At 51.4% G+C, this 13,529-nt stretch overlaps 4 protein-coding genes across 4 annotated transcripts; 1 reads left to right on the top strand and 3 right to left on the bottom strand.

Moving 5' to 3' along the window:
- Window positions 1-1,932: 1,932 nt before the first annotated feature.
- Window positions 1,933-3,247, bottom strand: PpBr36_08730 (uncharacterized protein; the record flags this gene model as incomplete). Its single annotated transcript, XM_029895857.1, has 3 exons — window positions 1,933-2,866; window positions 2,938-3,087; window positions 3,219-3,247. The coding sequence occupies 3 exons, from the start codon at window positions 3,245-3,247 to the stop codon at window positions 1,933-1,935; spliced, it is 1,113 nt and encodes a 370-aa protein (XP_029747397.1).
- Window positions 3,248-4,715: 1,468 nt separating this feature from the next.
- Window positions 4,716-5,309, top strand: PpBr36_08729 (uncharacterized protein; the record flags this gene model as incomplete). The annotated part of the gene is made up of 1 exon (XM_029895856.1): window positions 4,716-5,309. One exon carries the CDS (start codon window positions 4,716-4,718, stop codon window positions 5,307-5,309), a length of 594 nt encoding a protein of 197 aa, XP_029746826.1.
- A 556-nt stretch (window positions 5,310-5,865) lies between these two features.
- On the bottom strand, window positions 5,866-8,449 carry PpBr36_08728 (uncharacterized protein; the record flags this gene model as incomplete). The annotated part of the gene is made up of 8 exons (XM_029895855.1): window positions 5,866-6,185; window positions 6,302-6,491; window positions 6,607-6,852; window positions 6,931-7,027; window positions 7,145-7,350; window positions 7,474-7,701; window positions 7,805-8,174; window positions 8,283-8,449. The coding sequence occupies 8 exons, from the start codon at window positions 8,447-8,449 to the stop codon at window positions 5,866-5,868; spliced, it is 1,824 nt and encodes a 607-aa protein (XP_029746827.1).
- A 2,739-nt stretch (window positions 8,450-11,188) lies between these two features.
- Window positions 11,189-12,488, bottom strand: PpBr36_08727 (uncharacterized protein; the record flags this gene model as incomplete). Its single annotated transcript, XM_029895854.1, has 2 exons — window positions 11,189-12,052; window positions 12,168-12,488. 2 exons carry the CDS (start codon window positions 12,486-12,488, stop codon window positions 11,189-11,191), a joined length of 1,185 nt encoding a protein of 394 aa, XP_029746832.1.
- Window positions 12,489-13,529: the final 1,041 nt, after the last annotated feature.

Genomic DNA, 13,529 nt, shown 5'->3' with positions numbered 1-13,529 from the left:
GATGCATAATATAATAATATTGAATTGTAATAAATATCTGTTTCCTTATTTGAAGCATATACCGCTAGCCCGTGTGTATCTGAGCTTTACATGACATGTATACCTATCTACCCACGCTTCCTACCACTTAGTTTAAGTGCACCCAATGCACCATTGACAGGCACTCCGCTCCACTGACAGTTCGCCTCGACGCGACAGGGGTACAGGCTGTTCGTTAGGACACGCGATTCTGTGAAGGGAAAAAAAATTCATGACGCCATCTCGCCCTCACAACAACCGCATCACCACCATCACCTCCTCCTAATCAAACATAAAAACATGTCCTCAATAGCAGCCCGCACCTTGCGACCGTTACGGTCATGCTCGGCCCTACGAGCCAGGTCCTCGGGGCCCTCCAGTGCCCGCTCGGTCAGCTACTGGAAGCCCGCTCAGAACAAAGCAGCAGAAGCACCCTCCAGCCCTGCAGCGACGCCAGCAACACCAACCAGTGCGGGAACCGCCGCCCCCGCCGCCGCAAAGAAGTCCTACACCCGAGCTCCGCCAGTCGCGGCGCGCAAACCCACCCCCGCACCTGCAGCATCCGACCCAGAGCCGCCGTCGCAGCCGATCCTCGACCCGCAAGCAGCCGCGGTGCCTCCGCCGAGCATCGCATCCAGCTTTGCACCCATGCCCGAGGCGTCGACGATCGCAAAGACCATCGCCGCCAGCAGCACCCCGGGCCCCGACGGCAGCGGAGGCGGCGCGACGATCAACTGGTCCGAGTCCTTCCACGGCCTGGGCCAGAGCCCCTTCAGCCCCGAGGCGGCCGCCATCCTCATGGCGCCTCTGGACCCCGAGGACGTTGAGGTCAAGCCCGACGGCATCCTCTACCTGCCCGAGATCAAGTACCGCCGCATCCTCAACACGGCGTTTGGCCCGGGCGCGTGGGGCCTGGCGCCGCGCGGTGATCTCATCGTCGGCGAGAAGGTCGTCACTAGGGAGTATGCGCTGGTCGCGCACGGAAGGTGAGGCACCACCATCGAAAGCTCTGCGCATGTTTTGCATTTGTCTTTCAAAAAGAAAAAAAAAATTTAGGGAAAAGGGAGCGGCTGACCTTGGTGATCCATCCCATCCACCCGTTTTAGATACGTCTCGCAAGCCCGCGGCGAGTGCCAGTTCTTTAGCGACGAGTCCATCCCCACGGCGGGCGAGGGCTGCAAGTCCAACGCGCTGATGCGGTGCTGCAAGGACCTGGGCATCGGCTCGGAGCTTTGGGACCCTCGGTTCATTCGCGACTTTAAAAAGAAGCACGCCAAGCAGATCTGGGTCGAGCACGTTGTCAACAAGAGCAAGCGCCAGATCTGGATGCGCAAGGACGGAGAGCCCAGTTATCCTTGGAAGGTCAAGGGGACTGCTTGAAAAAAAACAACACAAAAAGACAAGCACCATTCCCATCATTTATGCAGAGATACCCCTACGTGAACGTGTGGAACATGTTCGAGCAAAAAATGTGGATGTTTATCCTGCCATGTACATTACATACCCTTTTTGTAAGAGATAGAACTCCGTGTAACTTTAGAAGGCCATATACAGAGGATTGCTAAACAAAACAACCTATAGCATACCCGACTTGAACCAGCTAGATGATTCTGATTCTTCCGGCAATATCGCTATGCTTACTTTAGCAAACGTGAATAGCAATGGGCAATGAATGAATATTATTGCAGGGACACTACAACAATAACGCAATTCGATTTCGTTCGGCCGTTGCGGCTCATGTCTAATGGTGATCCTGTTTATCCTGCAAGACTAAAAGATACTGCCAGTCGTCGGGACGAGCCGCCAACAGGAAGGAAGAATGGACTTCACAAGTGACGTGATATCACATGCGGAACCAAAAGAATGAACTCAAAAGCAAGTCAAACTCAATAGCGAGAGCAAAACAAGAGACGTTTACTGGCCGGGGTTGGTGCTCACGCCAGAACTGTGACCAACGTTGGACCTATCAGGGTTGGCAGCGTCACCAGCCGCCGGCGACTGTGAACCTCCCCAACCCCACGGCATCCAGGAACCACCCGCTGCCTGCGCCCGACGCCTGATCGAACCATCCTCGTCGCCTCCAACCTCCTCAGTCCCGCTCATGGCATCGATCTTCTCAAAGTCCGTCTCGCTGCGCGATTTGGAAAGCCCCGCCGCAGTGTCGGCCAGGCCCTCGACAACGTCCCTTACGCGGAAGAAGCCCTGCGACGACGACGTGTTCGGCACAGGCGTAGATGCCGACGACGCACCGGACTGCATGCCCGCGGCCTCGCGGTCTAATGCCGCCAGCAGGGTCGTGAGGCGCTCGCGCTGCGTTGCGATGAAGGTGGCTTTGTCGGCCTCGTTGACGTGGCTGGGTATGACGGATCGGGAAACACCGAGGCCCTGCTGGTTGTCCCTAGCACCACCGGCCGAGTTCATGGCGGCGCCCACGGCGCCAGCCAGCATACCGTAAAAGTCGTTGGCGCCGCCGCTGTTGCCGGCCGAGTCGCCACCGGCGCCAGACCAACGTGCCGAGGGCAGAGTGAACCGCGCAAGCAGGTTCTGGGTGACCGAGGGCTGCCGACCGCCGTAGCCCTGGGTCTGTGGCTGCTGCTGTTGTTCCTCGACTCGGGACGGGGCCATACCCAGGATGTTGACTTTGACGTACTCAATCAGCTGCCTCAGGTACATTATCCCCATGGCCTTGGCCCGGTCATGTGCGGATGCGATGAAGTCATCGATGTGGTCTTCATTCTCCTGCAGGTAGGGGTGGATGTAGTCTTGATAGAGGACGCGGGCGCCTTGAGTCTGCGGCAAGATAAGGTAGAGGAGGAAGAGGAGGCGGATGTATGCGTAAAATGGGATCCTAGTCGATTGAGATATTTGGTTATGGTTAGCAGGGTGGCGATAATCTTGGGTCGTGAGGATGGGCCTCACCAGCAGAGAAACCACTCAGTCCACGACTCAACCAAAAGCGCGCAGGCGAGGACAACCCAGTACATCAGCCATGGTGTGAGCTGTGCGGGATCGGTAGTCTTGAGAGCTTTATAAGAGGCGAACAGTGGGAAAAGGAAGGACGCGATGGAGCTGGTAGTAGCCGTGACGGCTTAGAGTTAGCTTCAGTCCAGCAGTGGAGGCATCGGATCACAAGTAAGCGCAAGTTGGTCGATGTGCTATTTTTGGCTGCTAGTTTGAATAGCAAAAAAAAAAAGACGTACGACAACAGCTTGGCGAATATGTCAAACATGGCGAAAGTGTGAGGGTAAGAGATGACTTCTTAGATGATGCCTTCGGAAATCTAGGGCGAAACTCGGTCGCAAAAGAGGTGAGAGGATATAAGAGAAGAAGAAGAAAAAAAAACACAAAAAAAAAGGTACCAAGGGTCGGCTCTTCTGGGAAGTTTCAGGCAAACCCTCAAAAGTAAAATTCCCAAAGCCCACGACGGGCAGCGAGCTTCATCCAAGCCTGGAGCGAGACAAGGTCACAAGCATGGCACGCGCGGACAAAGCAGGCCGTCTCACTGGGAGAGCCCCACGAAACCCCACCTGAGCCGGGGTCTGATGGTGTTTATCGGGCTTATCGCCTGTAGCTATTTGGAGCTATAGCTTTGGTGGCTCTACGTCACCAGGGCGGAACTCAGATCACGGCCACATGGGGTAGCTGATGTTGCCGTGCGTTGCCTGAATCTGACTGATTCGGCGCTAAAGCCAGGTCCTGTGAGCTTGTAATTACGGGGGCGCCTAGGGAATAGTGGTTTCATTTTTGCGAGGTAGGGAGAAAGAAGTTTCCACTTCCGACCTGCTCTTTTTACATGGTTGATACTTTTCGTTGACCTTTTTCCCACGCAACAATCATTACAACCAGTTTTTATTTCTGGTGGGGGGGTTTTTTTTTCCTTTTCCTCAATTTGCTTTCACCTCGATTTTTTGGGACAAAAGATAATGAATTGCCATGTCCGAGACACCATCTGAACCGAACTTTCGAACTCTATAGGAATTTAGCGCAAAGTCCTCGCTCACTTGACATTACGCATTGTCGGATCAAGTGCCATTGACCCAGAATGCAGTCAGGCTGCGTGTATTCTTCAACCTGGAGTGGTTACACATCATGGTAGCCTGAGGAGGTCCTTGGTAATCTTGCTGAATGTTCGCCGATCCAAGAATGTGTGCTTCCTTCGGTTAGTGCTAGTCGCAAGATGCCTAGTGAAATTCTCAATGGCCTATTGACCTGGTCCAGCCTAATACTATTCTCACCAAGACGGGCAGTATCTATATACAAGAAGCTCCAGTCAACGCCCGAACAGCGAATTTGTTATGCACAGGCACAATGCCTACTCGTTGCCATTTTTGTTTCTGATTCACGAACAAATCTGACCCAACGCAGTCGTCTATTCGGAGACTCCGTCACAGAAGCCAATGCTATTCCTCTTTCCCAGCGTGTACTTAAAGGGCACAATGTCTCTATCTCCAGGGACTTCTGAACTGCAGAAGACTTGCGCCAGGAGTTATATATACACCTACCTACCTTACCAATTTGACCAACTAATCATTCCAGGTTTAGCAACAAGGTAGATCTCGAGATAATTTTCGAGAGACCTAATCGATTCTTCCAATCACTCACTCTAAGCTGCACTTCTTGCCATGTTGGCACCGCAAGGAAAACCGCAAAGCAGTAGCTGTCCTGAAAATGCAAACACCCGGCAGGAAAAAAATTCCATGGGCAGTGAAACGCCTGGCACGGAATGCCCCGCAGCTAAAAGGGTATCAAGGTCACTGGGGTATGCATCCGGAAGCGAACAGCCAAGCTCCAACTTGTACTCATCTCCAGTGACAGGTTGCTCCATAATCCGGGACCCGGGCCCACGAAACCCCAACTGGCGGTGGCAGCCAGTACGGAGTGAGGATGATCCCAAGCCCGATTGTAGCCGGCATTCCGGGGAACCAACAAGCAGGAGCCGAAGATACAGCCGCTGCGAGTCGACACGCCGCTCCGCAGATGACGCCGACACCATCGACGTGTACTGGCACAACCTAGCCGCAGACCACGAGGACAGCCCCGGGATATTCATCGGCATGCGAGACCTGTACGCGGGCAGCGCGGACGACTACGTCCGCGGCATGTCGAGGTTCCTGAACCGGACGGCCGGCGTGCTCCGTCTGCACTCGGTCAGCATCTTCCCGCGGTCCGCCGTCGTGGTCGTCGACACGCAGCTCACGGCCCTGTACGTTCGCGCCGCCATGAGGTATTCGGGCATGTCCCCGCCAAATCTGTATCATATCCCGGGCTTTCCAGGTGCGGGAAGGACTTAGGTCGTTAGATGTGTTTTTTAGGTGACTGGTTGACAGTCTTTTGTGTCAAAAATGAAAAGCGATATATGCTAGATTAGCTTAATCATTTATCCCTACTCAATCACACGCACGCATTACTATGCTGGTATATGATAGCTCTGTGCGCTCTGTTAAAGTGAGATTATTTGTATTTCAGGAAAACATTGCATATGTCCGTATTTATCTTGGTTATGTCATTGCTTACCTGCATATTTGTACTTTTTTTTTCAAGGCAAATATTTCAGTGACTCCTATCGCAGCGAGGTGAAAACAAAATTCCAAAACACAGATACTTGGCTGATATAATTCTCGATAAGCCGAAGCGACTTATTCTCATAAAACGGGTCTAATGATATGTATCTCTAGAACTATAACTGGTAAACAAAAAAAAAACAAGTATTATAACGCTTCAAAGTTAAAGCAAAGTCCTAAAAAGTCATCATGGCGTTCACCTCCAGCTATTCTCCATCCTCACGACCTCACAACCTCAGTTCCAAGAAAGTACCGAAGCCATGTTTACGCCCCCTTTCGGCATTCACTACTGGGGAATAACAGCGTTGAGCGTCTGCCAAAAGTCGCACCTCGCACCCCTTCCGCCCTCCCAGGAGTAGGCATCAACGAGGTCAAAGTCGTTCCGCAAGCTCGGGCCCGTAAACTCGATCACGGTCGCGCCGTCGACCACGGCCGAGTACGGTGTCCCACCCGTCTGATTTAGGTTGAGCATCTGCCGATGTCCGGCGTTCCACCTCGGCCACATGGTTGCGTTGTTGGGTGCGTCTGGGCTCGACGAAGACGCTCCGTTGGCCACGCCGTTGGAGATGGATGGGTTTCCTTTGAGGACGAAGCTTCCAAAGATTCCTTTTTTGTGAAGATTATATAATGTCAGTCAGCTTTCGCACGATCTATGCAGTTTTTTTTTTACTCTAGACTAATTATTTCCTCTCGCGAGAAACAGGCGAGACGGGAAGACTTACGGCGGAAAGCAAGCCTGAAATCAGGGCCGTGGCTCGGGTGGTCCGGCCCGTAGATAGCTGCATTATCCCGACCATGTGTCGCGTAGGGAACTGAGAACTGGTAGCTGTAGCTCTCACGCCCGGAGCAGGAGCTAAACGCATCGGCAAGCCAGTAGGCGGGGCAGACAAACGTGGCCTCGGCATATATGTTCTGTTTCGGTGGTGTTTTGTTTTTTTTTTTCCGCAGTTAGCTTTACTCTGTGATTCCTCGATATCACAGCTTCAACATGGAACGAATAGGGGTTAAGAAATAGGGTGAAACAAACATAGGCGCGCTGCTGATGTCCGGTTCCGGCCTGGCTGACGTTGACAGCCGTGGCGGGACCAAGGCCGTCTGTTTCGAATCGGGGGCTGTTTGGGTCGTCTGGGCCCGAAACGCTGGGGTATGCATCAAGAACGGCCGTCACTTGCTCTTCGGAGAAGTTCACAAAGTTTTGCTTGATAAATGCGCGGAGACGATCTTCTGTGTTGATGTCTCTCGGTGGGAAAAGAGATCCCTCGTTGGCGACCATCTGAATGGTAGGCAGTTAGCTGATCGGACCTGTTACATATAATGACTGTGGCATGCAGAGACAAGGAGGACTTCTTACCCCAGTGAGTAGCCTTCTACCGTTGAGCTTTTTCTTTGACAGAAGCTGGCTTGCAGGCGCGGTGAGATACTCTCCATCTGTGACGGGGATGTTGGCCCTGTTAAAGAGAGACAAAGAAGCGTAGTGTCAGTCTGGCGTTGATTGTATACAATTCTCATGTTCATAAACTTCTGAAAAGCAAAGTGATAGTTGTAAGCACGCGCTGATGACTTACCAGTTTGAGTATGGAATCAGGCTGCCCACGGTCAGGTTCGAGTTAGCATACTGCAGAGTCAAGGTATCCGCCGCAACCAGGCAGTCAAAAGACGCAAGTCCATCCGTCGGGCACCCAGCCAACCTCGCAAAAGCTCGGTAGCGCTCAACGATGACTCTATCGTCGTAGCGTGGCTGCGTAGGGAGATATGGCGATGCCGGGATGAGCTTTGTTCAAGTTAGGGGCATTGTCAGTGTTTCATGAGATGGAAAGGTATTTCTTTCAAAAAAGCTTGTATATAGCCAAATAAGAATCAAGCGCCTTGGAAACAACCAAAAAAGAAAACTCACATTGGTGAAAAGCTGCTCGCCCAGCACACCGTCTCTTGCAACCGCCAGAAGCATAACGCTCCCGCCGCCCGCAGACTGCCCGCCGATGGTGACGCGTCTCGGGTCTCCGCCAAACTTTCGTATATGGCGCTGCACCCACTTCAACGCAAACTCCTGGTCCAGCAGTCCTGCGTTGAGGACGCCCTTGGCCTTTATCTCTGGCGATGCTGCGAAGCCAAACGCGCCGATCTGTTGTGGGTGAGATGTTTTATTTGATGATCAGAAAGGTCACTCATTTGTGAGAAGAAAGAGGAAAAAGAAAAGAAGAAAAAGAAGGCAGCAGAATACTCACTCTGTACTGTATCGTCACAGCAACAAAACTGTTCCCATTGGCAGCCACCAAGGCCTCCATCGGCATCCTGCCATCTCCGACCCCGTATCCACCGCCGTGGATGAAGACGTAGACGGGCAAGGCAGTGGTGGCAGCACCAGGACCGTCAGTCGTACCATTGGCCGCACCCGCCGTCCTGCTCGGCGCGTACACGTTCAGGTACAGGCAGTCCTCGTTTCCTGGGGCAAAGGGCGGCGGCGACGGGGCCGGGAACTGCAGGGGGCAGACGGGTCCAAAGTCGGCAGCAGACCGGACCGCAGTCCTGTTTGTCTCGGGCACGCGCGGCGCCTGCCATCTCAGCTTTCCTGTGGGAGAGGCTGCGAATTGGATCCTGTGTGAAACTGACTATGAGTCTGAATCTTTTTGATTTGTTCCAGGCGTTCTTTTTTTTTTCTTTTTGAGGGACGTTGCTTTCGTATAAGCTGTATTGTATAATTACCCTTTCCAGACGCTCAGTCCATTGGCAGTATCCTCCACGCCTTGGTAGAGAGCGTAACCAAGGTCGACCGTCAGGGGAAGCGTCGTGCCGCGGCCTTGAACTTCTTGTGCACCAGATACAGTGACAATTACAAGGCAGGCAACCGCAAAGAAAGCCCGAGTAGCCATTTTAGCCATTGACCAAGTTTGGGTTTGCAGATTACCCCCCAGCGCTGGTTGTCTACCACAATCGACTGGCCATGGTGCATGCGAGATATTCAAGCTTTATAGCCGGCTTCCATGCCTAGGCGAATAATGTGCACCATGTAAGCCATGTAAGATCCCCTCCCCTCCCCCAAGAATATCGGCGATCCAATTTGGTGTGCTTTTTCCCCCCCTAATCTACATGCAGTGCAACCAACCCCATCCGCTACGCTTTTTCCCCATGCGAGGGTAATTACCCGGAAGAGATCCATGAATGACGGCCAGACTTTCCGCGAATGTCTCATTCTGTATCTTGAAGTAAGAAAACGGTGTGCAGTGATCTCAATTATGAGCCAAGCTAAAGGGAAAAAAAAAAAAAAAAAAAAAAAAAAGAAAGAGAGGAGGATAAAAATTACACCGATTTCAGAGCAAAGTGATGAAGAATGAGCCATTGAGGATGCGAGGAGCAGTTTTAATTCCCCAAAAAGCAAAAGGGGAAAAAAGCACCCACCGCCAAATCATGCCAAGATGGCCAGGCCAGTTCGGCCTTAGAGATTATGCCGAATCCCCAACCCCCAAGACCCGATCACTAGTTCTAGTCATCAATGGCCTCTCCTCCACAAACACACTGATCGCTAATCCCATGTTGTCAGTGATACAAACCATGCGCTTCTGGGGGGAACGAAAAAGCACCAGCCTGAGGACGGAGAAAGGATTTGCAGATGAAGCTCGGAGAAGAGACTCATGAACTCTGGTGGAGACAAGTCTAGGGTCACAATGAGCATGAATTAGGCTTGATTGCTCCATGGAGCTCCATCACACTACCAAACATCTTTTGATATAACAGGAGCCAGAATGTTTCTATGTCCATTAAGAATTGTGGTAAAGAAAGAGACTGATTGGTTAATCACCAATGCTTTATAGTTGCTACCCCATCTGAGTTTGAGACACCGGTAAACATGTGAGGGAAGGCCTGAAATAAAGGTTGAAAGACTTTAATTTGTCCAAGTATTAGATAAGGTGATAGAAAGGGTGAACATTTGACCAGGCACCTACGAATGTCCAACTGGTACGGCGCATTGTAGCTTGGGTTTTCGCGAAGAGGGCAAAGACAGCACAACGGCCAAACCAAATGGGAAGTCGAATTTTGTGGTATCTTGCAAGCATTTTCGCGTAGGAAAAATGTTGAAATTTAACGACACTATGAGAGTCGACAGTGAATACAAATACACAGATATAAATCGATTATGCAGAAACATAAGATAAATGCGATATAATCCTTAAACAAGCTCAAGCATAATACTAGTAGAATTGTGTATTATATTCATGGCTGAGCAAAAAAATTTCAACGAACGAGCCGCTAGCAACATTCACTATTGGAATTCAGTAATATTTCGTGTAGTTGGTTTTAAAATAGAAAGTTCAAGGTGGAAAAAGGAAAGCAAAAAAAAAAATCAAAAAAATCAAAAGCAAATGCGGTTTATGTGGATCGAACACATGACCTTCAGATGTAGGGCTGAAGTGAACTTCAGTCTGACGCTCTCCCAACTGAGCTAAACCCGCAGATATTGGAGTAACCCATGTGCCAGATTATGTGCATACGAAACACTCGCCCCCACAGCTCCCTTCCGACGGAGTTGCCTCACCTGGCAGTTCCGCAACTGCCTGGCATCCTCGCTAAGAACCGTATATGTAAAACTAGAGATTTGGGTACTATTTTGTACAAAATGGCCTATGTAAGAGGTTCTTGTTACCATCGTGCTGCTGCAATCTGCTGGACTTTCCCTTTTCCCTTGCCCTTATTTCTTTTCTATTATTTTATTTTAGCTTTATATAAGCTTAAATCGTCCAGATAACCCTTGGCAAGTAGCACACCTAAGTAGTTCAAATTTGATAACCTTTGCCCGCTCGCTTCGCAAGTGATTGTACGAAGCTTGTCTCTATAACCCTGATATAATTTCCAAGTATGATCGTTTTCTGAATGGCGTTCCCTAGGGACAAGACAAGTATGCAACAATATCTACTTGAACTGCTACGACCACGTGGCCCCGGCGCCAAATGATGAGAACAGTTAAAATAACCTAAACTCGCATAAATACTTAAAAATTCTTGCGTAGACTTTTGGAAATCTCATTAACCAAAAGGCAACAGGGACTTGGACTGGTGGGAGCCACATGGAAGAACCCCGGCAATAATACAACACAGTCAGAGTCGTGGTTGTCTGAATTCCGAAACCTCCAGAGAGAACAGACTCTAGTTTTGACATGCCGCTAAAACTATCTGCGTTTATGGTTGACATAGGTTGTGACTTATCTATCATGTTATTGGACTATTTGTTATTAATCTCTTACATCTTCATCCACCACAGCCCTTCTGTTTCAAGCATTGGGCACAGCTGATTGAACAGTCGATCATATTAACAAAAAGGTTCAGGTAGCAAAATCAAACAGTCATATTCTCTTGTCTCAGTGTCTGCTGTAGGTAATTCGTTGGATCATCAGGAATCGCATCACAAAAGAATAGAGCAGATGAAAGCAGAACAACGAGACGAGAAGAAAACTGCTTTGCAACAAATGGTCTTGGCTGGAAGGGAGAAATATATCGCATTTTGCTGGCCTTTACTCATAGCTTTTACCAAGCGTATGATCTCGGATACCGCGCGAGGCGTCATAATCCCGGCTACACTAACACTCTTCGCTTTCACCTCAATAAGATCATGGCGTCTCAGGTTGTCGATCTCTCAACACCAGCCCCAGATTGTGCTGTTCCCAATCCAGCGCTGGCAGCGCTCTCACCCACACGAACCTCGTCTTCTGGTACACCAACAGCGACACTGCCAGCCACGCTCACAACCCGCTCCCGTCCAACACCCTCTCTGCGGCCTGCCACAGCCACACCGCTGCCGCCCCTGACACCCGTTCCTGTCGTCGTCACGCCGCCGCCGGTGCTGGCTGCCACACTTGCCGTTGTCGAGACGCTCTCCGACCGCGTTCGACCGGCGTCACTGGTCCTACGATCCCTGACGGCTCGCTCAAGCTCTTGTATGCGACGGCGAAGGATTTCATTCTCTCGCTTCGCAGATTCGAGTTCTGTTCGGTAGTAAGCTACCTCCTCATACCGGTGTGTAGCCTGCATCAAGCCAGGGGACAGTTCATAGCTGGATGCCATAGGAGGCTGGCCCCTTTGGAAGTATCCACCACCGGGCGCAATGTCGATCGGGTTCGAGTGATGGACGGGAGGTATTGGAGAACTAGCCCGGCTGCGTCGCGAAGCAGTGCTGTTCTGTCTGCTCAAACTAGTGGCAGAAGGCCGACCTGCAGGAGCTGGCAAGGGCCCGCCTCCAACCATCGAACCAGCCCCAAAAGATGTTCCCATGATGGCCTGGCTGCGTGCACTATGGCTGGAAGATGTACGGTGGTGCCGGCGTCCGCTCGTCGAGGGGATCGAGAAACCGGAACCCGAGATCAAGTCTGTGGCAGGGGTTCCTTCGGCGCCGCTAACGCTGGCCGAGGTCGACGACGTATTGGAGACAACTGAGGCATTCTGTGCTGCCCGAAGAATTGACAGCTCACGGGTAAGACGATTGACCTGGTAAAGCCATTTGACGTTAGTCCTCTTTTGGCTGCAAGAGTGGGACGCAGCAGCATCTACCAAGTGTCAAGGCTTCACGGGTATGATTTATCGTAAGGTTTGAGCAACTAACCACAGCCTCCTGTTCCTTCTCCAGCTGTAGATGCAACTCGGCAGCAGTCAGTGGACGCGGATGCCGTATCGGTCCCGGACCGGGCCCAGCTCCGGCGTTGTCCGAGTTCAGGTTGGACGCGACTGCAGCTGGTGGAAGCTGCGGTGAAGCAAGAGCGGAGGACGACGTCGTAGCAGATGTGTGGGCCGTTTGGTTCGAGGGAAGAATATTGAGGGAGGGCGACCGTGCCACGGGCGGAGGAGGCATTGCTTGCGAGGACAGTTGACGGGTTTCGCTCATCGTGTGAGGGACTGACGGAACACTGTTTTTGAGGTCTGGCATTTCGAGCTTTGGACAGTTGGCGGTTTGCGGGTTCACAAGTGGAGAGTGTGCTTCTTGTCGATCGCAAAAGTGTCGCCCAGTCACAGATGAAATAAACAGGCACGCTGGGCGGGCGAGTTTGCTGTGTTTTAGCTGCGCGCTTGCAGTACAGAGGGGAAATGCTTGTGATCCGCTGCAGCAGCAGCATCAAAACAGCAACAGAACAGGACAAAACAAAAACAAACACTACTTCCTGGAGCCTGCGTGTCTCTTTGAGGCACTTGTCCTTCGCTGAACGACCATTTCATGCGAACCGTAAACAAGTCTCGACTTGGGCTTGTGTGATTCGCCCATGGCTGTGTCAAAGGGAGGGTGTTCCTGGGCGTGAATTGTGAAATAAGCCGATCCAGCGGGGACTGTGGGGCCTGCTCGTCGGCTCTGCGCCCCTGCATCCACTCTATCAGCGGGAGAAAGAGTAACGAAAATAGTTTCTACCATTGGAAGGAACCTGAACATCAGGCATTGTAGGTGTTTTACTCGCCCAAGCTTTACTTAGCATAATTAACCCCTTCCACCTAAATGGCACTCAATGGCACTCTTACGCGGAGCCACCCAACCAGATAGGCGACCTGATCCACCTCATAACAGTGGAGAATTGTCTTTGTGGCTTTCGTTAGACTACGCAGCGCTGCATCCACTTATTTTCTTCTCTTTGCTGAGGCATTAGGCTGCATAGGAAGTCGCAGAGTACTCCCAATACACGTCAGTGCTTGGTTGCATCGCTCACTTGCTGCACTTGTGGCAGTCAGTACCTTGGGCAGCTTGGCAGCCCACAGTTCCTCGGCTGCACTCCACAAGGTAGGTCTGGTGGGGCTGGCTGTTCTCACACAACTCCCGGCCCCTATCTTACTGAGCAGCGGTTGCCAATGAGTTATGTAGTGGTGATGTAATTGATCATCATCTGCATGCAGCAGGGTGTGGTGGAATCTTTGAAAACAATTGGAGCTGGAAGACGATGGTCTTTATATTTAATCCTGGCCCATCTCCTAGGTAGATTGATTC

The sequence above is a fragment of the Pyricularia pennisetigena genome, chromosome 5, assembly GCF_004337985.1.
Source record: "Pyricularia pennisetigena strain Br36 chromosome 5, whole genome shotgun sequence".
Lineage (NCBI taxonomy): Eukaryota > Fungi > Ascomycota > Sordariomycetes > Magnaporthales > Pyriculariaceae > Pyricularia > Pyricularia pennisetigena.
Note: the sequence above shows the minus strand (reverse complement) of the source record. Positions and strands in the feature narration are given on the sequence as shown.